This window comes from Liolophura sinensis, chromosome 6 (assembly GCF_032854445.1).
Source record: "Liolophura sinensis isolate JHLJ2023 chromosome 6, CUHK_Ljap_v2, whole genome shotgun sequence".
NCBI lineage: Eukaryota > Metazoa > Mollusca > Polyplacophora > Chitonida > Chitonidae > Liolophura > Liolophura sinensis.
In genome coordinates this window covers 48,593,131-48,619,971 of record NC_088300.1, presented here as the reverse complement: position 1 = coordinate 48,619,971, position 26,841 = coordinate 48,593,131, and the positions used below count along the sequence as shown (strand labels likewise).

General features: G+C 38.5%; 1 protein-coding gene across 1 annotated transcript in view; it reads left to right on the top strand.

Moving 5' to 3' along the window:
- The window catches only part of LOC135467280 (protein FAM193A-like), a 42,079-nt gene extending 15,455 nt beyond the window's left edge, over positions 1 to 26,624 (top strand). Inside the window, 23 exon segments of the mRNA XM_064745047.1 lie at positions 8,652 to 8,811; positions 11,351 to 11,397; positions 13,120 to 13,209; positions 14,016 to 14,149; positions 14,625 to 14,801; positions 15,281 to 15,495; positions 15,977 to 16,009; positions 16,012 to 16,029; positions 16,032 to 16,096; positions 16,650 to 16,796; positions 17,138 to 17,274; positions 17,545 to 17,640; positions 18,157 to 18,390; positions 18,943 to 19,372; positions 19,584 to 19,726; positions 19,728 to 20,298; positions 20,301 to 20,813; positions 21,752 to 21,823; positions 22,200 to 22,388; positions 22,804 to 23,868; positions 24,406 to 24,478; positions 24,808 to 24,892; positions 25,491 to 26,624. Coding sequence (XP_064601117.1) covers positions 8,652 to 8,811; positions 11,351 to 11,397; positions 13,120 to 13,209; positions 14,016 to 14,149; positions 14,625 to 14,801; positions 15,281 to 15,495; positions 15,977 to 16,009; positions 16,012 to 16,029; positions 16,032 to 16,096; positions 16,650 to 16,796; positions 17,138 to 17,274; positions 17,545 to 17,640; positions 18,157 to 18,390; positions 18,943 to 19,372; positions 19,584 to 19,726; positions 19,728 to 20,298; positions 20,301 to 20,813; positions 21,752 to 21,823; positions 22,200 to 22,388; positions 22,804 to 23,868; positions 24,406 to 24,478; positions 24,808 to 24,892; positions 25,491 to 25,593 — 4,797 coding nt within the window. The 3' untranslated portion in view covers positions 25,594 to 26,624.
- The last annotated feature ends 217 nt before the right edge of the window (positions 26,625 to 26,841 follow it).

Below are 26,841 nucleotides of genomic sequence, written 5' to 3'. Positions count from 1 at the left end.
TCTGGCTTCTATGTAGTAATGGATAGGAGTTATTGGGACATGATCATTCAGACTTTAAATGTTAAGTTCGAGGCAAATCTACTGGCATATGAGAAGGGTATTCTGTGTTTGCTGTTTATGACCTAGTGCTTCACCAGGCCAGGTAAACTATTTGTAACCTCAGGCACTATGTACATGTAAACAAACAAGCGGACATTGCATTCAGGTACAGCTGTGCTCTGTGACTGCCATTCAGAATTGGAGGTCAGTGTCCTTGTAGGACTGTCATACACATGCGAGTGCCTGTATTTATTATCTGGGCGAGTCACGTTATCAGTGTGACTTACATGTATATTGAGCCTGATCTCTTGGTACTATATCTGAAAAAGGTATATCAACAGCAACAACAGCAAATCAGAGGAGATGATTATGGCCTTACCCCAAAGTGTTGTAACAGTTATATATGTGGCTGTTTGTCTCATGTGTTAACAGTCAAGCTTTCTGTTTGTATAGCTAGTAATAAGCTTGTTATGTTCTTTCTTGTGTTTTTCAAGATTTCATTTATAATAGTAGCCTGGTAAATCTAATTAAAAAAGTAAATTTGTGCTTTATTTTACTTAAATGCTATTGGTAGTAACAAGACAGTCGACGTGGGCAGGGAAGGCTGTTTTGTAAGAGCCTGTTGGTGTACTGGGAGTGAAGTGTGCACATCCTGAACTTGTTCCTGTGAGACGCCCTATTTTTGACATTCACCCTCACGCTCTTTTAATTTTACATAATCAGCAGCCATGTATGACCAAGTTTTTTTGATACAGCATAATTGCAGAACGTATTTACGTGGTTATTTTGTGTATAGTCACACATGAATAAAAAATAACACATGTAAGTTATCTAAACTGTCTAATGTAAATGATGTCTGCTCTCCAGATGAAAATATATTCAAATAATCCATACCATAAATGATAAGGTAAACTGACCAGATATTGGGTATTGATGAAAACTCTGATCAGTGCTGGTTAGGATAAATGGTCCTGACCATCCTTTTCAGCCCACATAGTGAAAGGCCAATAGCCAGTGCTATGATAATTCTGTAGAATGATTACTTCTGGAGGCCCTTGTTGGCAAGTGATGTGAACCATCTATCTCTCGCTGAAGACCTCATCCTTAACCCGTGTGGTAGGACTCTTGTAGAGCACAAATGAAACAATAAATAATATCTTGGTCATACCCACATTACCAGGTAAGGGTAAGCAGAAAAACTTAATTCTATCCCTATATGATTCATGCTTACCACATTATTATAGGAATTCTTTATTTCTGGTACACATTTACCTGTTTTCTGAAGAGATGAACTTCTTGTCTCAAACTGAGAGAATTGTGTATAATACGCTTATAGGTTGCTTTCTAATTAGCTTAACTGCAAATATACATTGATGGCCGAAGTTATGAAGACTGAATGAAAGCCACATTTTGAATCTATGCTTATATACCCCCACTAGACACATATATATAGAAGTAGGGTGGTTCTGTGCACAGTGCATATATATCTGTTAATAACCACCAAGTGGTCCATGCAATTGAAGACAATACTATTTTAGGCATTTTGCCAAAGTCATTGGCTGCTGAATGCTAGAGTGTTTCCCTCCTTGGTAGACTATGTACAGCTAACGCTAACCCTACCCAAGCCCTGATGATTGCACTATTTATATATAATGTACATAAATACACATGCATGCTTAGTACATTTGCGTTCTATACATTAACCAGTGCTTGGTACGAATACTTGCTGTGGAGGCTATAGAAGGGGATGGGGGGGATCAGCAGTGCTTAGCACAGTACTGTAGTTCATAATTTAGTTGAAAGGTTTGTAATCAAATGTAATGCAACAGAAATAGTTTTAAATGGCAGAATACTACAGTGTTACAAACATATTGAATTCATTTACATACATGTATATATATTGTACATGTATGCTATAAACGTATATATATTTATGGTGTATATAAATGATAATGTAAACATGAACTTACATGTCTGTGGCTAAACCTGTTGACGTTAGGAATTTGTTAAATTATATTGATGTGGCTGCACATAAGCACCCATGCCTTTAACTTAGTGAAGATCTGTGCCTGTACCTTGAAGCTTACTTCAACAGTATTCAGCCATCATGTGGTAGGAATGAAACTTAAAATCTAGCTTTTAGCTGAGGGAAATTGTCCCTTTTGCAGTGCAGTTGGTTGTTGACTCTTCGTAATATTTATTTATTCAATTTGTGTTTTACGCTGTACGCAAAAATCTATCCATAATATGTCATATGTAATATTGTCATACTTTATTACATATACGATACATGTTATAGTATACTTTATAATATGTAGTGGTTTTGTGTTCCATTTGTTTGAATTCATCATGTTTATGCCAGAGTTCAGCTGAGTTTTCCTTGAGCGGAAGTCGAAGGATCTGCATGTCTGTTCCCATTGAACTGTCTGTGATGACAATGTGATAGATCTGTGATGTCATCATTACGTGCTGTTACTTGACAGCAGTCCACAGGCAGTTTTTCACTTGGATTTTCTTGTGGATTGACAGAAATCCAGCTGTGTTGTGTGTTTGCTGTCTGGGGTTTGAAGCCTGTTGAAGTCGGGTTGAGCATACTTGTACATGGTGGGTCATGACACAGTCACACACTGTCCAGGTCAATCCTCCACTACACTGAACTCTCTCTCAACCAGCCCTCCTGAAAAAATGCCAGCTATTCCTAAATGTTTTCTGGCTTGTGTGCGTGTTACACAGTGTGCTGTTTGGGTGGGGCACCTGTTTAGACCAGGCAGTAGACAGATAGAAAAAAAAAATACAAACAGTATAGACCCAGAGAATTATGAATGTATCAGGCTTCTCTCTATTGTAATATTTATTTGGGTGAAATATCACATTTCAGAGACACAAGGAGCAGTATGGCTGTACTGTCATGCATGCTGGGACATCAAGAATAGAGGTCACACAACAAATGCCATAGGTTTAGAACTGTTTTTCTACATGAACAGATAAAACATGCATATAATTATTTGCACAAAAAAAATGAATTTGAAAAAGTAATTGAGTATATGTGTGTTAAACAGATGAGTTGTGTTGCTGTCAGAGAGTATGTTGATTTACATGTAAGCAGGTACGCCTAATTTAGGACTAAGTGGAAGGCACATCATGTTCCAATTTTTTATTTTCACTTCTATTATTTAGGTGAACCCATATTATGATAGCACTGCACCTAGCTGACCTACTTAAGGTAGCTTGCCACTAACTTGTGTGCATGTCTTGATTATTGATGTTGATTAAGGTTTGCATTATTACATTGTGTGATCTGTTTGTTAAAATGAGATATCTTATACGAAGTATTGGTGGTTTATAGGCGGTAATCTGGTGGTGGTTTTCAATCACTGGATACATCATATATGCCCTGACAGACACATATTTCAAAGTGCTTATTTCAGATGGCAATTTAGGTCGAATGTATAGGCATTGTATGTATGTTGATATTGTCCATGTGGTCAAAGGATTGTGTAAAATAAAGCTCATTCAACTTTTATACTAAGCGTTCAGTTAAGAAAATTTCAGTGTTGTGTAATGGTATTTAGAACGAAGACACACAATCATGCAAAGCAAAACAAAGAATCCATAAAGAGGGCACATGTAGCTGTTTGGTAAGTGATAGTGTTGAGTGTAGTGTTTGACTCCTATCAAATGAATAAATTCTTTGCTCATCTGAAGTGAGGAATTCTGCCTTGTCCTACTTATCTATTAATTCCTGCAAAGACTTCTCTTTCTGTTGTTATGATGTATGATTATATACATGTGTGGATTTAGTAAACTTGTTATGAATATAAGGCAAATTATGGTAGACATTTGACAATATTTGAAAAGTAAGGGTTGCTGAAATGAAAAAGTAAACAGCCGGTCAGAGGATAGTGAAATTTTCGATGTTGTTGTCTTGTCCTAAACTTAGAAACGTGGCAGCTATAGTGTTGAGCCAATGGTCTGAGAAAGTTACTGACAGCTCTTCTGTAAGCCGGGCTGGAGTAAGTGTCATTGATCGGTTTTGCTGTGAACAAATAGCGATTATCAATAGCCCATGTACCATTTGACCGTACTACTTTGTTATCTGAGGTTTTTGTGACAGGTTTTGCCATAGGGTTACATTAATTTAATCTGATTTAATCTGAATTTTACATCATTCATTTGATATTTGTCAATTTGAAATCACCATACGTTTCATTGCTAATGTACCTTAAGCCCATTAAGTGTGCATAAGCAAGATTATGACCATAAATATTCTGGTCTCATGGACATGTAATGACCATTGCAGCAGATATGCATGTATTTGGTTTGTTGTTGTGCAAAGTAGATTAGCTTTTTCTTAATCTTAAAGCTTGTCCATAGGCTTTGTTCACTAAATTTCGTACGAATATGTAGTGATTTCTGTTACTACATTGAGTAAAAGAGATATCCTTTTTATTCTTTCTTTTCTTAATTCACACTCTGTATATTCCTAATAGACAGTATCTTGAATATATGACAGTATTGGGTGCATTTATTTCTACAAATAACACATTTACTTATACTGTTGCGAGTAAGAATGTCTTCGGAGGGGATATTTTCACATTGTTTTTATCTTGAGGCATGATAACCTAACATTTCATATTATGACATATCCCTGACACCGGCCTCAATGAGGTAATATTAATTGAGAACATTTTATCATTATGAAAGTGAGAGGTTGTGACATGGAGAACAGTGTGGTAACTGCGTCACCGTAGATCCAGATCGTAGATCAGTCCTGTAGTGGTTCAGGAGACAAACTGAGGCAGTGCATGCCATATACGCACGTATTGATCACTTGTGGGTGTAGTGTGGGCTGTGCAGCAGAGGGTTTTTTAACAAAAACATGGATTCATGGCTGATTATTAAGCAAGGTCCAGGGTATTTAATTTCCCTGGTGGGTGTAGAAGTGGATGTTATGTCTAGAGTACTTGATGTGGTCATCTAAATTATTGAATACTTGGAAGAGGAGGTGTGTTGAGATTTCCTTGTTGATACAGTGTACAGGCTTTTAAACATACAGAACTGCAGCACATTAGAATTTTCATCATTGTGTCCTATGTTATGTAACACGGGGCTGTGACATTTAAATGTGTCATATAAACTTACAATCTACATGAACTGATCATTTTTATAATCACATTGTTTTCATTGTCCTGATGGATATTATTGAATAAACAGAAACAATATGCAATGTGTGGCAGCTGATTAAGTGTGGACAGCACCAGGGTCAATGTACATGTAGTACGATACTGAAAACAATCACACTTACTGTATAGTAGAGCCCGAGTGTTATGTATATATTTAGCTTTCGTCAAGAATAATTTTGCTGACATTTCAAGACTTAAATGAACAAATCTGGCCAAAATGTGGAGGTACATGAGGTAGATTGTACATATATTGTAGGTGATGTATGTCCATGTTTATGGTAATTGATTCACAATGTTTCACAATTTACATTCACAAGTATATCAGTATACATAAATTGAATGGAATATTTAAGGTTTGAATGGTACAAACTCAGTTCTTGTGATGTGAAAATCATGACCCACAAGACACAGTATGGGATATTTCTTAATGTGTTTGGTGCTGTGTGGGTATCTGTGGGTTTAACTTGAACATACAATAGTTTTGTATGTAAATGTACAGCCACACACATTTAAAGGGGTTTTCTGTGTAAGTAACCAACAGCATATATTGAAGTTATTGACTAGTGCATGCAGCCTGATACTTTTTTTCCACAATGATGTCTCTGTTGTTTGACGTGTCCTTGAACGCTGGTCTGGATATGCGACATACATAATTGCATTTAGCCCATCTGTATTTATTAATTACCATGTTCTTCATATACATGTATGCCCTAGTGCTGGTATGCGATTAATGTTTATGCATATCAAGTGTAATCTACATGCATGTGTTAGTAGATTGCATACTGATGGTAGTGGTGCAGACATATACATATATGAGTGCTTTGTAGCTTGCAGTTTAACTGTTCCAATGAGGCTTGTTAGTTGTGTTTGACCAGTGAAGGGGGTAGGGGGTTGTTGCAGTGTTTATCTACATCTATTTGACTGTCGACCCACCCACCCCTACTGCTGAAGAGCTTAGCATACACTGATCAGCTGTGATTCTGATTTTGATTGCTTCTGTCAAGCGGCTGTAATAGGCATCTGACCAGATGCTGCTCCCTCTATAAATACTCCACGCCTTCTCCCCCTGGCCATCCCTGGAAGTTTCTGCCTTCTCGCACCGCATAAGGAGCCACCAGGCCAAACACAGCATTGTGATGCTGTTTGAACATCTCCTACATGCTGATGGCTTGAGTTAAGACCTTCAGTGATTTTTCCTAAATTTAACGCTGGCCATGTCAGCACAACAGGGTATGGAGCTCTATGCAAACATGTTTAATCACAGTTTATCTAAAACATGTAGCCACCAGATACCTGACATGTTGTTGATTGCACGTTTCTGACGAAAAGAAAGAAATATACATGATATACGAGTTGAGGATACATGCAGAGTGTACAACATGTGAAAATTGCAAAAGATCATCATGTGGAGTTCACAGGTACTGGGATTGCCAGTGTTGTGTTACATTTCATACACATGTGCGCCCCATTTCATCTTGTCCACATGTTGACAGCACTGATCAAAATGTTGAGAAAAACAGAGTTTAAACATGTTGATTAAAATTAATGTAGGCCAAAGGATGTTTAAAATTAATGTAGGTCAAAGGATGGTTAAAATTAATTTAGGTCAAAGGATATCACCATGAAGACAAGTATGTCAAACATGAACTAAAAGATCACTTTACTGTTAAAAGAAAGAAACAGTTTCTGTGAATCAGGCCCAGGGATAACAAACCGATCTTAGACTGGAGTCAAAATTTCAGTCATTAAAAACTTCCTTTCCCTTGAGGGGAAATTTGTTGTACAATAACTTACCCAGAATTTACGTTGTCAAGCAATATTTTCCTCCTATTATGTGAGAAATAATTATTTTTAAATGGTTTGAAATTTTGACCCAAATCTAAGATTGATCTGATCCTGAGGCCAGATGCTGATGTTGATTAATACATGCAGTTTCACTCCAGGTTGACATGCAAAGTCAAGGTGCTGAGGTGCATTCATCTGTGCTCTCTTGTAATATGAATCTTGAACTGTAGTATGATATCTCCTTTCATGATTAAGTGATACCTTTGTTATGTGTACATACCTGTATACTAAATGAAAGCATTCAAGGTGCTACTGTTAAGAACTGGTTCACCTCGCTTGTTGTGATTTCTGTTAGACATGACAGTTAAGAGAACATAATGGCAAATGTCTGTTCCCTCAAATACAGCTCACATTTCATTGGGTTGAAATAGAATGGATATATACATGTTTGAGAGTAAAGAAAGTTGTTACACGTTCAGTTTCTACAGAATGTGGGTATTAGTGTACAATAAATATTTGAACGCTTCTACCGATGTTGCTGAATTGACCAGATTCTGTTATGGTTTTACTTCATAGTCAGCTTGTCACCATGGTTACTGGCATATTGTTGAATAAAAACATCAGGAGGGATAGTGAAAGGCGCGTGGATTTTCCATGGCTGTTCGTACAAAACCATATGCAAGAAAATGAGATGTATTCCTGTACAGTTGACACTTCCTTTTGCTTATTCAGGTGTACCAGCTGTAGATTGAACCTCCACCTGCTTATTCTCAAACTGTTGTCAGTGAGCAGTAAATGAGTTTTTATGTGAATTAACCTCCTGTAATTATCATCTACACGCTGAGAAAAACAATGAAAACAGAAGATTAACCACACTGCCCAAATTCTTATGGACCTTGTTAAGTTTGAAGAGGTTTTTGTTTCTGAAATGTATGCTAGACCTTAAGAGTCTAGATCTTAAGAGTCCGGGGGGCCTCCGTGGCTCAGTTGGTTAGCGCGCTAGCGCAGCGTAATGACCCAGCAGTCTCTCACCAATACGGTCGCCGTGAGTTCACGTCCAGCTTATGCTGGCTTCCTCTCCGGTCGTATGTGGAAAGGCCTGTCAGCAACCTGCAAGATGGTTGTCAGTTTCCCCCGGGCTCTCTCTGGTTTCCTCCCACCATAATGCTGGCCGCCATCGTATAAGTGAAATATTCTCGAGGACAGCATGAAACACCAATCAAATAAATAAATAATAAGAGATCTCCCAGCAAGTTGCCTATAATATTCATGTTAGCTTTGAGTTCTTAACTGTCAATGTCCATATTATTTTGCTCTAGGCTAAGGTCTTAGGCAGAATATTTTGTACTGGTATATGTCTGTTGTAATTTCAGATATGTATTTACGTGTTATGTTTTCGGGCATGCGCATTTATTGTTGTTGAATTAATTTTCAAATTTTTCCCGTCTGTGACATTGCTAAAAATTAGATATTACTTAAATTCCTTTACAGAAATCATTTACAATACCTACATGATTTGAATTTCTCAGTTTTAGAAACTTTTGTAGATTATGATTGAAGTCATTCTTTTGGGAGTGAATTATAGATGGGGCTTTGCAATATTTATTAAAGGGACTCGTTTTTTTTTTTTTTTTTGTTTCTCAGGATCTTAAGGAGATTGAGAAGTTCATGGATGCTCCATATGACTGTGATAGCCCCATGCCACCCCTGAGCCGAGGCCCCAACCCTTACCTGGGGGGTGAACGGTGTTTATTATGTCGCTGTGAGAGGCCAGACCCTCCAAATGCCTCCAAAGTCAAAGAAGGTTTGTATATTTCTGATGTAAAGTTTGTGATCTTAAGTAAAACTATTGGCTGTTTTGACGGATATTTAGGACATTAACAGTGGCCGAAATACCGATTGTAATGTACATGCGCATAACCCTTGTTCATAAAAATGATTGTGTTATGTCAGAATGTGTATTGAATATTCACATGGTCACATCAACATCAAATGTAAGTCTCCAGTTATTAATTTATAGGAGATAAGAGAAGTTCATTTTAAACACTTGGTGCATGGAGCAAAGGTGTTACCCCTCAGTTTCCTTCCACCATAATACTGGCTGCTGTGAAAAGTGAAATGTGAGTGAAATGTTGTCGAGTACAGCGTAAAACATCAATCAAATAAATAAATAAATAAATGGAATGAGGGTGTAGAAACATGTAATGTATGGTCTCTACAGGCAAGATAGATACTAGATCTTGACAAGGTTGGATATCATGGGTAAAAGTTGCATTCAGAGTAATTAAATCCCTCAGCTTATGTTGATTACCATACCAGTAAACTTGGTGTATGCAACCTACTCGTGTATCAACATGAGTATGTGTTGCAAAATTGTTGAGGAAAAGTCTGCCAATATTGAGTATTTAATTTAGCTGAGCTGATGTGGAATTCTCTCTTGCTCCAGTAGCAGTGAAAGTTATTTTTGGGATATTTTTTTAAATAATGTGTACTTAGAAAGAACCCATCCCTGGGTTACTGCTGTACATGTACCTTCATTTTACCAATAACACATATTCTTGAGAATGGCACAAAACTCCAGTCGGATAAATAAACCACATGACTATTACGGTCACAATATGAAATTGCTCCTGCAATCTTTGCTCCATTTATCACTACGTGTACATATAGCTCACAAAAATTCCTTTTCAATATGTGTTTGTTGAGGGGGTGAGACATAAATCAAAAGAATCACTGATGCTATTTATGCTTTTCAAATACATGTAAAGCGTCACAAACTGGTTTTGTCTTGCAAAGAAGATAAATTCATTGCTTTAGCTAAAGAAAAAAGAGAGAAAGACAAAATGATGTTCTGCGCTTGTCGGCCTGAAGTGTCACTTTCCTCATAGATGGGTAAGAGTCTTGTGAAGCAATAAGCCTTACCACAGCTTTGTTTGGCATGGCTCATTCACACATCAGTATGGTTCATCATTTCATTTTAAAGCTGACTATTTCAATAGATCCAAAATCCATGTCCCACAGTCAAAATATAAAGTTTTCCAATAAATGAGTTCAGCACATGATGTTTACATCCAAAGTTCTGTATGACTTCAGCCAATCAGGATTTGCCTTACTTAAGTGTAAGTGTATTGCATTTTCTGCCTGTTTCGCAGTTATAGTGTGCAATGAATTTTATGTATCTGAAAGTAAAAGAAAGCTGAAAAGTTTTTGTCCTGATGTTCACCAGAATGAAGGAATTTTTGAGAACATTATTTTAGTAATCTTTCACTCATTGGTAAAAGGGTTATTCCAACATTCAGTGTAGTGATTTGAGCTGGAAAAACTTCCTGTGACGTCAGAGTTCCTTACATCTGATAGTAAAGCCCACATTAGAATTCAAATGTTTGAGTGCCTTTAATACTCTTCACAAAAAGCTAAGAAAATAAATGAAAGTATATTTATGCACAGTTTTAAGTGGTCTATTTAGTGATGCATACTTCGATTTTTAGAGGTCTTTTCCTTTAACTACTATGTGAAGCTGACAGATCAGTGTGCTGGTTTAGGCAGAGTGTACGCTGGAGAGATATTGATTTGGAAAAATAATTATGCAGACTTATAAAAGTGTACAGTCAAAAAGGATGTGTTCCGAGTTAGTGTCAAAGAAAACATGAGAGAATTGCATATATTAACAGACTTAATACATGAATAGTCAATTTTATAGACATACTTTATGCACAGGCAGTAATATAGACCTAACATCCAGACGGGGATATATTGATCAAATTGTATACAGTAACTAATAAAGCTGTGACTAGTACAAGGCCTGATGCTCCTCTGCACAGACATTTATATCCCAGGGGAGCCTTAATCATAATGTAATTTCTCACCCCTGAGAGTTGGGAAATCATCCACCAGGGATCTCCATGTATAATAATAGCTTGAGAATGGTGACACTGCAGATTCAGGGTGCTTTGCATTACACAAGCATAGAGAGGCTGTCACACTTCGGCTTTTGCCACATTTGGCACATTAATTCTTCAATCTTTCTGTGTTTAAAAAAATGCACTTAAGGAATGGTGGTATGCATTCATTTAAATTTTGATTATGACCATGCATGGGCAGTGTTAGCGGTTCACAACAGATTACAAGTTGTGATAAAAATGCTTTCAAAAATGTTACACTTTTTGGGGAAGTAACTATACATGCACAAGGAGATTTATTCATTTATTAGTATGGTCCTCCATGTGTGAAATAGTGATGGCCAGCTTCCTGTAATCTCAATGGGACAGTGTTTTGTATTGAATTGGATTGAGTAATATAATATTGAATAAAAAATATATTGTGCATTTTTTTGTCCTTTTCAGAAACAGATGATAAAAACAAGAGCGAAGATGCTAGCACATTGTCAGCAGTAAGTCTAGAAATTATTCAGTGATAGTGATATTGCCTCATGTCTAATGAATGACTGATACTTAGACGTAGCATACTGCTAGTAATTAAGAATGCTTACAACAGAAACAGTCCATCTTTGGAGTATGCAAATGGGACATAGGTTATCCATTATGATGGTAATTATCATGGATGAAGATCAATGTTTGAACATGATACGTTCATTTACCTGAAAAAAACTGTGAAAAGTAAATTTTAGGTGCATAAACTTGTTTTTTTTTTTTCAAGCTTATATTGAACAGTGTATAAGAGTACAGTCAACCATTTCATCGCTGCACATGGTATATGTACCTGATATGGCATTTATGAATGATTCAGTCTGTTGACCTGGATATTGTGGGAAGGCTTCACCCTATATCATATACATGTATAACAATACCATTACAATGCCATTGAGTCTTAACACTTCATATATTCCATAAGAAGTTCAGTAGTTTATCGATCGTATGTTGTGTAGAAACAAATAGATCCCTTGGATGTAAAAATGTTAATTGCTACGTATTTAAAATATGTGCATGTATATTTACATTTATTATAATGTAGGGCAGTAAAGTGGAACAGTCAAACACCATAGAAATAACTGCTGCACTGCACTGCACTAATTATGTTTATTTTGTTCAGATACATGTAATTGGAATAATACTTGAAATTGAAGACTGAAAGGAGTAAAAAGAGGAATGATACACAGTACCCAATTGACCTATTTTGTGTGGAGTGTATTAAAAAACCAAACTTTGGGGTACATATAGATGGGGAACATGTTTCACTGTGGATATCTAGGTTATACATCCGTTCCTTCTTGCTACCCTCCTGTTTTTTGTATGTGGAGCAATAGACCTGTACCCTAATTTACAAACTATACCAGATGAAGAGGGAGAAGTTGTTGCAGACTTAAATTATTTTACTTTATTTTACTTCAAGGATTTTTTCTGTAAATTTCATAGTTCTGAGTGACTGATTTTCTTTGGAATATTGCTGTTAACAGTTACTGAATACTATTTTGTACAATAATATCCTGGATGTGAAGTATTTTAAATGATTTATTTCTAGTATGTATTACAGCTGTTAGGCAAAAGCAATCATGTAAGGATTGTGTTGTTGAAGTCCAGGTTTCAGCAGTTCCTGATCTTGTTCATAGACTTGGACCACATATACCTGCAAATTATGGTATCTTTATGTTGTTGAAACTGAATATTGTATCTCAGGAGATGTTACGTTTTTTGGTGCATGTTACACTTTCATAGAAGTAAACAAAGGCCAGTTTTAGGCTTTGTTTGGCAGAGGGAGGGGATTCCTCAGACGAGTTTCCTCTGATAAGTACCTTCTAATGAAAAGACACAGTATGAAGAAAGACCATATAGTGTATGATGATTCATGGAGGACATGACTGAAGATTTTGCATGTATATGTAATGTGTTTTCACATGTGCCACATGGGATTTTGGCTCCAGGGGTTCATCTTTCTTTCTTTAAGTAATCCTGTCCGTTTTTGATTTGCAAAGCAGATGTTCAGATTGGTCTGCAATGCTAACCCGCTGTGGTATCAACAGAAGCAGTCCTTGTATTGTCTGGCAGAGCCATAGAGTTTAAAGTGTGTCAGCCAGATGTGGCTTCAACAATATCCCTTTTTGCAATTTTTTCTTTTTTTTTTTTTTTAACTGGGATTTTGCTGGTATGTTTTACAGCTTCCTCTATGGGTGTGCCCTAACTGTCGCAGGTCTGTGGAAGAGGTGGAGAAAAAGACTGGCTTGTCATCCCTTGACACTTCATTTCTGGTAAGGCACTGTCCCGAGCAGGCCTGCTGATTGCAGAGTCCTTATCCTGCCTGTCTCCCCCAACTCTGTGATCTTGTGTACAGTGTAGGACAGCATGTCGCTGTATTCTGCAGGCATGCTCCTTACTGTGTCATTTTCTGTCATTTTTCCTTGACAGGGTGACTGGGTACAGGACATGTAGATCAGTTAAAATATATCAGTATCCTTACCTTTAGATAGTGAAGAGCATATCTCTGTACATTTACATTTGTGGTGTGTATATACAACATGTTCATTTCAAATGATAACATTGGGTGCTGTATCTTCTCTTTTATATCGTCTTTTTACACATTGTTGTGTATTTTGATATTTTAGTCCTTAAAGAAAGTAGTATTGAAGTATTACTGAGCATTGAAGAACATTAATAAAAGTTGTGACTCTGCCAGTTCATCAGCATTATTATTGAATGATTGTATTTTTGCTGTTAAAATGAATGGTGTAGATAAAATTTCAGCAGAACTTCCACAGCTGTAAAATAGTGATTTTTCGAACATGATATTGTTTGCAACTCGCTGATCAGATTAGTGCTGGAAATTTTATTGCTTTCATGTCAGGTGTGGTAATGCCTGCATGACCATATCACTTGACTTTTCCATAACTTCCTGAAGTTAGTTCCTGTTACAACTTGTATGTTTAAATAAACATATATGATGGAGCAGCTATTGACTCATATTTTGTCATTTTTAGAGGTGTGCTAGAAGTGGCTTTGATAACAGAAAATTTCCACTCTCACTTAATATATGAACGTGTTGTATATTTTTTAACAGGACCAAGAATTCACCGTGGACTCCACATCATTACCGTTTTTATCGGATATGAACTTGGGTTCAACAGTACCTGCTGGGGAGTCCAGCTCTGTCAATGGCAGTGTGTGCACCTGTGAAGCCTGCACAGAACGCAGGTAAGGATTCTATTACTGTTTTGCTCTTGATGTAGCTTTAGTGTACGGAACACAGCTAGTTTCGATGTAATATTATGTTGTCTTGCTATGTCTGTACTGTTCGGTGGTATATGACATTAACAGTGTTTCATTCAAATTTGAAACATTTCCTGGAAAAGAAAAAAATTGATTTATGTCTAGTGCATAAATGTCACTTGCTGCTATTAATGGAATTTATAGAGGATGATTTGATAGCTTTTTTGCATTTTATATTGTGACTTGCTAATGTTGTATTAAATGGAAATAGCAGTTAATGGTGTTCTGTCAAGTTTTATAAGAACAAGTGACAGTTGTGTAAAGTACCTGAAAAATCTGTAATTATTGACAGTAATCACCAGCTGATCTGATTCACAGTCACTGTCCTGTTTGCTTTTGTCTTTTAACTTCAGATATGCTGTGATCTGTAATTCTGAAATCTCGAGTCTTGTTCTTACAGACAAATAGAAGCTGAGCATGAGAGAGAAACGCAAGAATTACAAAAGTGCTGGATGGAGTTGAGGAAGGCTGTTTGGCTGATCTACCGTAATGGGGAGTCTGTAGAGGAGGGGTTATCTACCCCTGATCCCGAGCTCACCATGCCGGAGGAGGACAGAATAACAGAACTTGTCCATAGGTAAATGTCTCATTGTGCACTTGAATATTGGAGATTACGAATTTACTTGACGAGTGATTTTCTTTTTGGATCACTTAAAGTATATAACATTGTACCAGTTGTGTGACCTTTCTGTGTGATTATATAAACTACATACATGTACTTGTTGTGGGATTGTTCTTGATGCCATATTTGGGCATATTAATCCATGATAGATGAAATTTTCTTCATTATGTCTTAATCATTGGAGAATTGTTGTGTCTGTTTAAAGAAATACAATTATTAACATTAGCAGTATTTCTGTTTAAATCAAAGAGTATCCTCTGAATGCTACCTTTGACTATGCTGTTATAGCATGAGACAGCCAGGTTGTAAAATTTCCTGTTTAGTGTATTTTTTTTTTTTGTCATCAGTATATGGAAGATTATCTTTTTTGTCCAGTATATTGTATTGGTATTACTCTAACATGAAGTTGCTTCTTCACAACTGCTTGATCACAGGCTGTGTAGCCGGGACCCCCATCAACTCTTCCGTCGTCTTGAATCCCAAGCTCGTCAATTTGTGTTAGAAAAAAGGGTGACGCTTTTGCGTCAACTGACGGGCGGGCACAAGACAGTGGCTGAAGCGAGGGAGTTTGTGGGAAGATTACTAGAGGAGTACTCTCAGCTCTGTAAAGCAGCCCATAAGCTGGCTGGACTGCTACAGGAATTGGTAAGTCATTACACCAGACACCTGTTTCATATAAGTCTCACAGCATTATGTACACAATGAGCAGCATTGTAAATATTGTATTGCAGTAATTGTTGCATGTACATGTCAAAGCGGTTCTTCCATTTTGAAACTGGTACCGGGACCCTGAATCCTAAATTGTGGCCATGTAAGTTGTAAAATAGAGTAACATCTAAAATAGTTGGCAGAAGTAATATAGATTTTATTTGATAAATTGGAGTGAAAACTATAGTCCAGATGTTTGAGATGACTTCATTGACAAGAAAGGAATTGTTTGTTTTGCGAATGCAAAAGCCTACTTTTTGGCAAGCTTTACTTATGAGGCATTCATTTGTTATTCTGTGTCTATACCCAAAGACTAGCAGGTCAAGGTACAACTGTAATTTGGCTATTTCCATGCCCAACTTTGATTTCAGCTGAATTTATTGCTGTGTTGATTCATCTGTTTATTTTTTGACCCCCGTAAGAACAAGACCATTTGAAGAAGTTTAAGGTTACCTGGAGCTTCACAACAAACACCTGTCCAGTCCATTGCATACACAGACCCCATGGTGCAGAAAAGTTTGCCACCTAATCAAACAGCTGAGGTAAAGGAACATACATTTCATATCACTGCTATGTGACATTCCTCTTGTCTTTTACTTTTTTTGTACTTCCTTGTGTCAAGTTGTCTGAATTGCATAATTGGGGTTTTGGCCTGAAAAAGTTGGTGGGGGGGGGGGGGGGGATCCAGTGTGATTGTGTGAAGTGCAGGACCTTTCTCCTGGTTAACTGTTTTCATCCATTAAGCTGGGGAATCTGTATGAACAAGTCTCCTTGGTACAAAAGCTGTTATATACTGCCCGCACCAGGTAGCAGTGGTAGCTAGGATTCTATCCTGGGCCATAGACAGGGAATTTGTAGATTGTGCTCTTCTGCTCTCAGTGGGGCCTAGGTAACAGTAAGCATCCATTGCAGATCATGTGGCTCTTTGCGTATTGGAATAGTTGTGGAAGACCATTCATCACCTTAAACCCCACATGAAACGAATTTAAATTTTGTTAAAATAAAATGTAATTAAGAGCATAGTATTGCGTTTTGCAGAAACTTCTTTGATTAAATCCATTCAGTGTCCTTATGCTGATGTTTTTGTCTCCAAAGGCAAGGCTCTGCTTCCAAGAGACATGCTACGAGGACCGATATCCAAACCTGTTACAGCGTTACCTCAAGTTTGATGACGAGATGTCCGTGGTGAATGTGGTGTGGAGAGACTGCCAGCAACTCATAGAACGTTATAATGAAGAACAGGTTTGTAAATTTCGTAGTAAAAAGTATCAATTAGCATTGATTTGGTTGTTTGGAACAGTATGAAACACACCAGCACAGCACAAAGAATTTTCAATATTTAAAGAACATGAGAAGCATAAATGTTGATAAAATACGAGATTAAACAGTTTACAAAATGAGCAGGTGAAACGTAACTATTATTACATACACCAACCTGAAAATGAAATAAATCTGAAGTAGGTTGCCTTTCAGGAGTAACAATTTGCAAATGTTGAAAGAGAATCATTAAATTAAAGAGTCTTCAAGATTTTAAGCCCATTATATAATTCATTTGATTTCTAATGGTAAAGTTTATGTTACAGGAGGCATCAAAAGTGAAGCAAAAAATGCTTAAGGAGGATTGGATGTTTTTTAAACAGCAGAGGAAGTTGCTAGAGCAGCAAGTGTTGAAGAGATCGACCAATCAGACAGCTACTCAGTTGCTGGAGTGTACAGCAGGGTAAGAGAAGCAGTTACTTCTCTTATCAAACTATTCATCATGCCGATAAAATAAACCAAGGCCTCGACATTTTAGTAGCAGGAACATAAAGTATCTGATGTGGATCAGGAAACTGGGCTGGAAATTGTCTGCATTAAAAGACTGCTATAACATGATCCTTTTTGATTTTATTAACTTTCTGCACGTTACGGTCCTTTTCCCTATACACTTTGTTGCTGAATCTGTTAATTAGCTATCATTGGTGAATCAGTGTCTGTGCCTGTGTTGCAGACTTGAAGCCCATTTTACAGAGACCATGAGGCATCTACTGCAGGGCACCAAACCAAGTCCAGAGGAATGTCATTGTCCAAGGTGTAACTGGAAAAGGTAAGCTTATACGCATAGCATTAAGATGCCATCATCGTAGATAACCAGAAACTTTACACTGTAGTTACATACCAGCCCTAATATAGTTTACATTCGTGTACACTGGTCAAGACAGCTTCCAAATCTAGGTTAGATCATTGGAGGAAATAAATGAAGAGTGCATCTGGTTTAGTCTGTTTTGATGCTGCCCAGGTTTAAAATTTGGTCTGATTTAGCTTAAATATGTTCTTGTCTGAGATTTTAGATTGAAATTAGAATTTTCAATAAAGATGTACTACTTTGTTGAAGAGTAACGCATATTGAGCTAGATTTGAATATTCACACTCATGCCTGTGAAGACGAATGTGTACTTCCAGTTCATCAGTCTGTGCTTAGAGACTTTGAATTTCCAATTAAACTCTACAATTAAGATTTTTTCCCTAATGTTTCCAAGAATTTCTGTGTACCAAATGTTGATGTTTCTCATGGTGTAAAAAAGCCATTAAGAAAATAAACAAATCCTCTCTGTTTTTGCAGATGTCCCTGTGATGAATGTACAATAATGCACATGATAACCTGTGGTATTATCAACCCCGACTCAGTAGACAACAACCCTAATCAGGCACCTAACTTCAATCACGACTCCACAAGCTACCTGGATGACGTGACCCCTCCCTCCATGTCCAGCACATCCTCCAGCAGTGGTCAGTCCAGTCCACTCATGGTGGACCCTGACAGGTTGGCCTTGCATCTAACCGACTGTCAGAAGGAGTAAGTATGACCGGGGGAAAGTCGAAAGTCTGCGTGTAGTTTGTAAACAGATGACAGTTAAAGTACATATGTTTTCAGTTTGGCTGTGCCTTATGGCTGTATAGAAAAAAAACTCGGAGAACTGATGCAAATGGGGTTCCATATACAGAAATAGGCAAATATTGCAACTCCTGTATATCAGTGCTGTCTACCTTAGTGATGCTAGTGATTTCCATAACATAATAAGTCGTCCTGAATAAGCATGGCTGGCATTGTTATTCAAGAAGATATAGGGCACTGTTGACAATGCGTTACAAGTGTTTGCTTCCCCTTGTAGGTAGACAGAGAACCCCAGTGCTGTAATGGTTTAGGTAAACACCCAGTGACATTCCATGCAGAATGGTCATCATGGTAGATGTGACTTAAATTGTAACAGAAAAGGTTCATGACTAAACCATCAGTCTTTTCACCCATTACAGTGCTACCCGTCGTCAGATGCGGGTATAATTTTCCTAGGTCAAACATTTCATATGAAAACTTGTTCGGTACTAAACCTTGTGTTGTGTCTGTTAGGAATGGCAAGGAGACGGGTGAGGAGGTGGAAGAGGAGAGTCAGTCTGACGAGGAAGAGGATGAAGAAGAGGATGAGGAGGAAGAAGATGATGAGGATGAGGATTATGATGAGGATGACGAAGAGGAAGATGATGATGAAGAGGAAGATGAGGAGGAGGAGGAGGATCTGGATGAGGAAGAGGAGGAAGGAGAAGAGAATTCCACTCTCCAAGCCTCAGATTTCCCATTACAAGCTTCCTCAGAGTTACCTCCCTTGTCAGCTGCAGATTACACCCAGGCTTTTAGCCAGCAGGGGGCACTTCCTCTTCACCCAGACATCATGCAGAGCTGGTCCCAGGATCAGCTCAACCCTCCTCTGACGACAGATGCTGTTGGTAAAGTGACAAGTTGTGATTGTCATCACTGTATCTCTCAGGCCAAAGCTCAGCAGGTAACATGACTATCCTATTTGCATGTCTATATTTCATGAGAAATGTAATTGCTTTTATTGGTATTTAAGGTGCCTTTTAAAATGTGGACAGTACATTGTTGGAAGATTTTTGCTATCCATTTAGTGGGGTATGCCCCTTAGAAAGAATAAACTGGCCAGAAGAATTTCCCAAGTTCATCGATGTATATTACAATGTTGGTGTGTTCTTCAGGTGCCTCAGGAGGACGGCCAGTGTCAGTGTCACGTGTGTCTTCAGCAAAGGGGAAAGATCGTGCCCACAGCTCTGCCCCAGCACCTGCCTGCAGCGCCCCGCCCTGAACTCCACCTCTACCCACATATCCACGGCCACACGGGGCCACGTGCGGCCACTACTACAGCCACACCTCTATGACCTTCACGTGCCCATGAGGCAACCCAAGCCTGTGGTTCCCCCAGCCAAAGTGCCCCTCAAACTGGACTTTGACACTCCAGAAGGCTTTCAGGAGCACATGTACCATGCTTACGGGGAGTGGGACAACACCTATAACACCCGGATGTTGTTAGATAGCCATAAGTACGGGGCGGCTTTAGGCACAGATCTACTGCCTCCCCCTCCCCTACCCCCAGGCCCTTTTATCAGTGAAGGCTTGTCTATGGACGGTAGTGCTTTCATGAACCCTGTCAACACCTCCAGCATTTCTAACCACTCTTCAACCAGCAGTATGATGGCGCCTTCGCGACCCTTTGACGTGCAGTCCTCTCTTAGCCCTGCCATGAGTCAGCCCCCTGCTGCGCAGACAGAGTCTTGTCAGAAAGCCACAGTGCGGCGTGCCAGCCGAAACACCTCCAACAAACACCAAGTGATATCTCAAGGGCAGTTGAATGGCCAGCTCCCACCGTTAACGCCCATGCCTCCTGTTACGCGACCGGCACCATGGGAGGTAACTCTGCAATAGCGCCATCGGGAGAGAAGATGCAGCGATGTAAGCATGTGTCCTCTCAGTCTAAGCACTCCACATCCCAGCCGCAGCATGTCAATCACACGGCAATGGACTGCTGGGGTCATTCACTGGGCAGGAACCCTCCAGAGCTGATGAGGGGCAATTTGCCCAGGAAAGACGAAGGCAAAATGGCAATTGGGCCCAACGCTAATATTAACCTCAATCCTCCGCATTCATGTAATCATGGACACCCGCGGAACACCAGTCATCTCCACCAGCCTGGGGCGCCACTGCCTCACTCAGGGGGCTGTAGCAACGCCCTTCCGCAGGCTGCCAATGGCAGTAACAGCGTGGGTACTTCCACCATATGTACTGACCCAGACTGTGAGACAAACCACGACGATAACTACGACAGCATAGACGACAGCGGATCTGAGCAGAGTTCTTCCACCTCCACATCCAACCAAAAGGAAGGCAAATACTGTGACTGCTGCTACTGTGAATTCTTCGGCCATAGTAATGTAAGTTTGAACATAAACATGCACATTTTTGGCTGTAATCCCTCAAACTAGTATGTGTGGGTGTTGAGCTTATTTTAGCAAGGATACTTTCAGGTCATGCTTCTTACAAGTGCTATTCAAATACTTAATTGTTTTTGAACTTCACCAACCATCCAAAGGAGAAGAAAACATAAAAATAATACCAAAATCAGATGAAAGAGCAAATATGGTCTTTATTTATTTTTTCGATTTTTTCTTTTAGGAGAAAAAGAATATCTGAAAATATTTTTTGTTTTTAGAACCACCTCTTGGTAGATGTTGTCTTCGCATAATAATGTTCTTAATGATGTGGTGCATGCCTAATAAATTTTTTTGAATGTAAATTTGTTATCCAAATATATGTATTTAGTTTGAATTATGATATGATTTATGAATGTATTTAAGATATAAATGTGATCAAAATCCAGGCTGAACACATGTTTTAGCTCAAAAGACTAAATTCTAGTGCAAATATATCTATTAAACATGTGTTAAATCATCATTTATAACATTATCACACAAAGACAACATATACCAAGAGGTGGTCCCAAATACCCACCGTACCAAAATTATTTTCAATTTTCAGTTTAAAGGCCAAATTTACAACTAACATTTCACACTCTTTGATCTGAACTTGATGTAATTTTTGTGTTTTTTCCACCGTGAAGTTGAAATGAGTTTACCACAAACTTTTGCATTGGCACTGAGCATGTCAGGTCTTGATTTATTATATTATCTATTTGAAGTATTAGTTACGTTCCCCTGGGCTCTGCCCAGTTTTCTCGCACTATAATGCTGGCTGCTGTCGTAAAAGATACATATTCTTGAGTACGATGTAACACCAATCAATCAAAGAAATAAATAAATATGAGTTCTATATACTTAATCTTATAATGTACTTCCATACATTTTGTTCACAGCCTCCCAGTCTACCAACCAGCAAAAACTATGCAGAAATGAGAGACCGGTTGAGACTGCGGTTGAAAAGGAAGGTAATAAAGACAAAGACTTATAACTTGGTAAACTGGGGACCTTGTGGCAATAAATGGTTGACATGAATTTATTTGGAGACCTCTTTCTTTCCACCAATGTGGTGTACTCATTGAGCTAGATCCAGTTGTGAAAATCTGTGGGTTATATAGGGAGATAACTGCCAATGACTTTGCCAAGAGCAGAGAGTTTTCTCTTTCAGTGACTGCTGTTGTATAAATGCCATGAAATATTCTGGAATATTACATTAAACACCATTCAATGAATTCAAATCATATGAATATGGTGTGAAAATGCTACCAGACCCCCCATTTTTGTGCTCTTTTATCAATTTGATTTTATTTGAGTAAGTTTATCTGAGCAATTTTGTTTGTGCAGAATGAAGCCAAGCAGGATGACATGCCCAAACCCATCAACTCGATCTGCACAGCCTCCTCCAAGTCAAAAGACCCACTTGAAGTGAAAGGATTGGATGAGTTGCTCAAGTTTATAAATGGTGTGGATGATCCCAAAGATAAACAACTTAGTGCCAAGGCTGCGAAGAGAGCGCGACAGAAACAACGCAAGGTTTGTTAACTCACAAGAGCTTTTTAACTACTGTTATTTGCATCAGATTTTGTGACGCTAAGGAATGTTCCAATTTATATTGTACTGCTATCATAAGGGGAGTTTTCAGAATGAAGAACTCTGTTATATTCACTACCACACATCTCAGGAATAACTGCTTGTTACGAAATGTGACAAAAAAAAAGAATTCTGTGACGGTGGCAATTTCAATTTAACGTAAAGAAATGTGACCTAAAACAAATTGACCATCATAATTGTAAAAATGAGACCAACTGCTTAGGGACAAATTTTGTGACTAAGTGACAGATTTAACAAAGGTATTGTGACATAAACATGAAAGTTCCTTTCAGCAAATCTCTCTGTATTGCGCCTTTCTGATTTTGACTGATATGAATGTCAATCTTTGTGTTTTTAGGCTGAAGAAAGGGCAAGAAAAATGGAGGAGGAAAGGCAAAGGTTGCGACAAGCAGAGAAAGCTAAGAAGGAAGCTGCCAAAGCGTGTTCCGCGGAGTCCAACCGCAAAACATCTCATCGTTTTCACAAAGAAGAACTGGAGAGGTATCTGGAAGGTGAGGAGTCCCCCGGTCCCCAGCGCAAGAAGAAAAAGGCACGTGTCAGGTCTGCTGTGGTGCAGGAAGATGCAGCCAATAAAACACACTCTCAAAAAAACGTTAAAACTGCCTCAAGTAAGGAGAACAATAGTGAGTTGAATACCTGTATGGCTGATAACTCTGTTATCTGTGAGAATAAATCTGCCACTCGTCAGCAGCCAGCAACAACAACAACCAACCATGTGATCAGTGATAAGAAAACTGCCCAGTCTTCAACTTCACTCAAGCCGACCAGCAATGATAACTCAAAATCTAAACCCAAGGAAGAGAAGTTACGAGTTCTGATGGAAACTTCAGTTCTAGCAAAAGCAAATGGTAGCCCAGCTCAGCCAGCCAGCCCTAAGCAGGTGGCAAAACGTAGCACAACCAAGATAGTTCGCTCGGTTAACACTGTGACAAGTACGGCACCACCTAGCTCACAGGTGAGTGCCAGCCATAGCATGGTGAGTAGTAGCAGCTCCCCTCGTACGACCCCGTCACAGCCTGATAAATCTTCCCAGGTGATGGCTAACAATGCCCAGAGGAAGGGACTTAAGAAGCCTAATGGCCAGGTGCAGCAGAACAACCTGAATAACCTGAACGGAGGCCCACAGTCGCCTATTACCCAAGCCCGTAACGGCCTTCTCATACAGCAGGCCAACTGTCAGGTCAATGGCCAGAAGTGGACAGTGCCCCAGAAGGATAAGGTGAAGCCCTCAGCCGTGAGCAAACCATCGAGCCAGCCCGTCAAACCTCCCACCCAGTCTGTGAAGGTGTTCAGCAGGACAGAGCCGAGCCCTCCTAAGGCCCGCCCTGGGGAGAATGGGGTTCATCACCCAGCAGAGCAGAACCTCCGCAGTGGCGAACAGGTTCTCCGTAGTCAGGAGCAGGTAGGACATACTTGTTCAATCTTGAAACTTCTCCTACATCAATCCAAAACCTTAACCATATATACCTGTAAGGTTTAACTGTGAATATCTCACTGTTACTACATCATAAAAACAGACTGAGGGCTACAGTGCACTGTACTTTTATCTCTTTGTCACTATTTTGGAATGAAAAGCGAAGGCTTCATCATACTTTTCCAGCTGAATAAAGCCTTGTTTATATGTTCTACTTCAATGAACCTTCAAGATATGCTGTGTTGGTGGCACTATGTTACACACTGTGTTATTCTAGATAGGGTTTGCAGTTTCCATGTCCGGTTTCACGCCTGAATTCATGATTTTTTTTTTTTGAACTTAAAAACCATATGACTTCTGCTCTTGTGAGCTTCATCTTTTGCTGTATTATTGTTGAGGGCTTTATGGAAAAGCAAAACTTCCTTCATTTACCAAAGGCTTAAATTAATTGTTTTCGATTGTTTTTACTAAGAGTATGTAACTATGCAACTTCTCAGAAATGTTCGAACATGGTTTTGTTTGCAGAATAAACTCCAGACAGGGAAAAATAAGAAGAAAAACAAGAAGAATCGTAACAATGAAGATATCAATCATATTGGTAAGTTTTCCAGGGTATCGTATTTAGTTTTTGTGAGAAGTTGTCTAAGAATAAGCTACGTTTGATTTGTATAGTGGCTGGGCCAAAGTGTAGGTTATTGTGCCGTGTAAGTGCTGCCTCTGAAGTCAGGTTTCCCTGAAAAACGTGTACGTCATAGAGAGAACATTCCAAATCATTACACAAAGGAATGCAGCTGATCTGGACAAAAGCCAAAGTATTAGAAAAGGAACACACACATAAACTTAATTCTCCTTTGATGTAAAAAATGTGTGTGTTGAGATGGAATGTTTTGCATTATTTCTAAAGTGGAGGGGTGTTTTTCTCTTCAGATGAAATCTTCATGCCACGTACAGACTCAGATCTGGAAGGAGGTGAAATGGATGACTTTGAAAGAGAACTCGAGGAATTCAAGAGGTAAAAAGTTCTGCATTGAGGGGTATCTTTGCCGCAAAATGACATAAAAATGAAAATATTTGATAATGTTAAGGCACCTGTCTGAGAATTTGCCAACTCTGAGAGAAAGTTTGCATTGATACCTTACTTGACAATGTCTTCCATTTCGTACAATAAGAGTTAAGTCTTGTAAGGAAAAAAAAAAGATTTATCAGGTAGAAATATGAATATTGATATTCCTACAGTCTTATTCATTATTTTATTTTATGTTTTACTAGTACTGTAAATTTTTTTAGCACTTTACAAATCATCGTGAGAAATTAAAATGTGTTTGTGTAAGTAGTTTATTTAGGGGTTTTAATACATTCACAATGGTAAGTACTGCCACACTAAAATATTGTGTTCTTAGTGTTTTATTTATTTTTACTACCTAAATTATTAAAAAGTCATGTCCATGTTGTGTCCAAAAGGAAAGTTTATAAACTAGGTTATTCATTGTCAAATCCCAGAAATTTCACAGTGTGGCAAAAGTTTTTTCAGGGTTTCTAGTTCCTTCAAACTTTGTAGGCCGATTTGTACCATCTCATATATTCTGACATTTTTTGTGTGTGATTTTCAGATTTTGCTTTGACTCCACGCCAGCCCCTCGTCAGAAGCTCCAGGTTAATGTCAACCTAAAGGATATCTTTGCCAAGAAGAAATCTGGCCTGGGCTGCAGTTAGATATGGCCTATGCTCAATGATCTAAGGGAAATAACTCCGTTGATCTGTGCTCATTCTCATCTTGTGCTGCTTTCATCGTATGATGTTCTGGGACAGAAACCATCATCGCCGAGAGATAAATGTTGGGGATAATTTGATTTGAAAATTATTTAATCTAATACTCTGTAATAAGCTATTATTTTGCTATAGATAAGCATGGTTTAAGCGGGATTACTCTCAATGTTAAGACTAAAATAGTGGAAAGCTGAGATTACATTTGCTGAACATCATACAATAGTGACTGGCTTTCCAAGGTCAGACAACTCTTGATTATAAAAAAAAAAAACACTGCTGTGTAATTGTTGTCCTGTCCTTGGATCATACTTAGGCGATGTTGTGTTTCAAGTGACTGGGGCTATCTCGGCTGATTCATCAGCTTCCTCACCTCATTCTTGGCTAAACAGAAAATTGATAGCATGCTAAATGTTTAATATTAAATTCGGGTCAAGCTTTTTGAAAGTGTTGCAATTCATTAATAAGTTTCCTTTTATTTGTTCATTAATTTTCTTTTTAAAACCCTGCACACATATCTTGGGCAGTGGACTTAACTCTGAAGTGACATTTTAAATCTAAACACCAGCAAGTGTTGAAATGATAAAATTAGTAATTCAGAAAATTGGGTTAATACAATGGGAAATTTGCAGGAGATCTTGCTAAGTCATTTGTATATGGTGTTGACGATTCAGACCTTACCCTGGCCATGCTGTTAACAGACATTGGTGAGACTTAATGAGGAGGGCTTCTGATGCATTACTTAGGGACACGTCGCTTCACATTCAAGATTACTCGTTAAGACAGAGCGGCAAAAACTACCTGCCTGGCTGAGAACAAATTCATGCAGGCAATTGTTGCTGAGTTAATCAGCTGACAAATTGGAATGTGCTGTGGTTTACCCTGAATTGGAATTGCCAGAATGATTTATTTGAATGTAATTTGTTAGCCTGTAAACCACCTTGAAGGAAAAGTAAATGCAGTTTTTACATATAAATGAACCACTGGAGTTTGTTGTTCCTGGAAGTGTTGGTATTGTGTGACATCCTAAAGTAACCTCAGACCTCATACCTGCCAAGCCGGGAGACCCAGGATCAAACCCCAAAAAATGGTACTTGTTGCTGCCTCGCTTGGGGGTCAGCAGTGAGAGGCTAAGAAACGGGACTAATTGGTCCAGTGTTGGTGTGATGTGACTGAGTGGGGTGTTACATCTGGTGT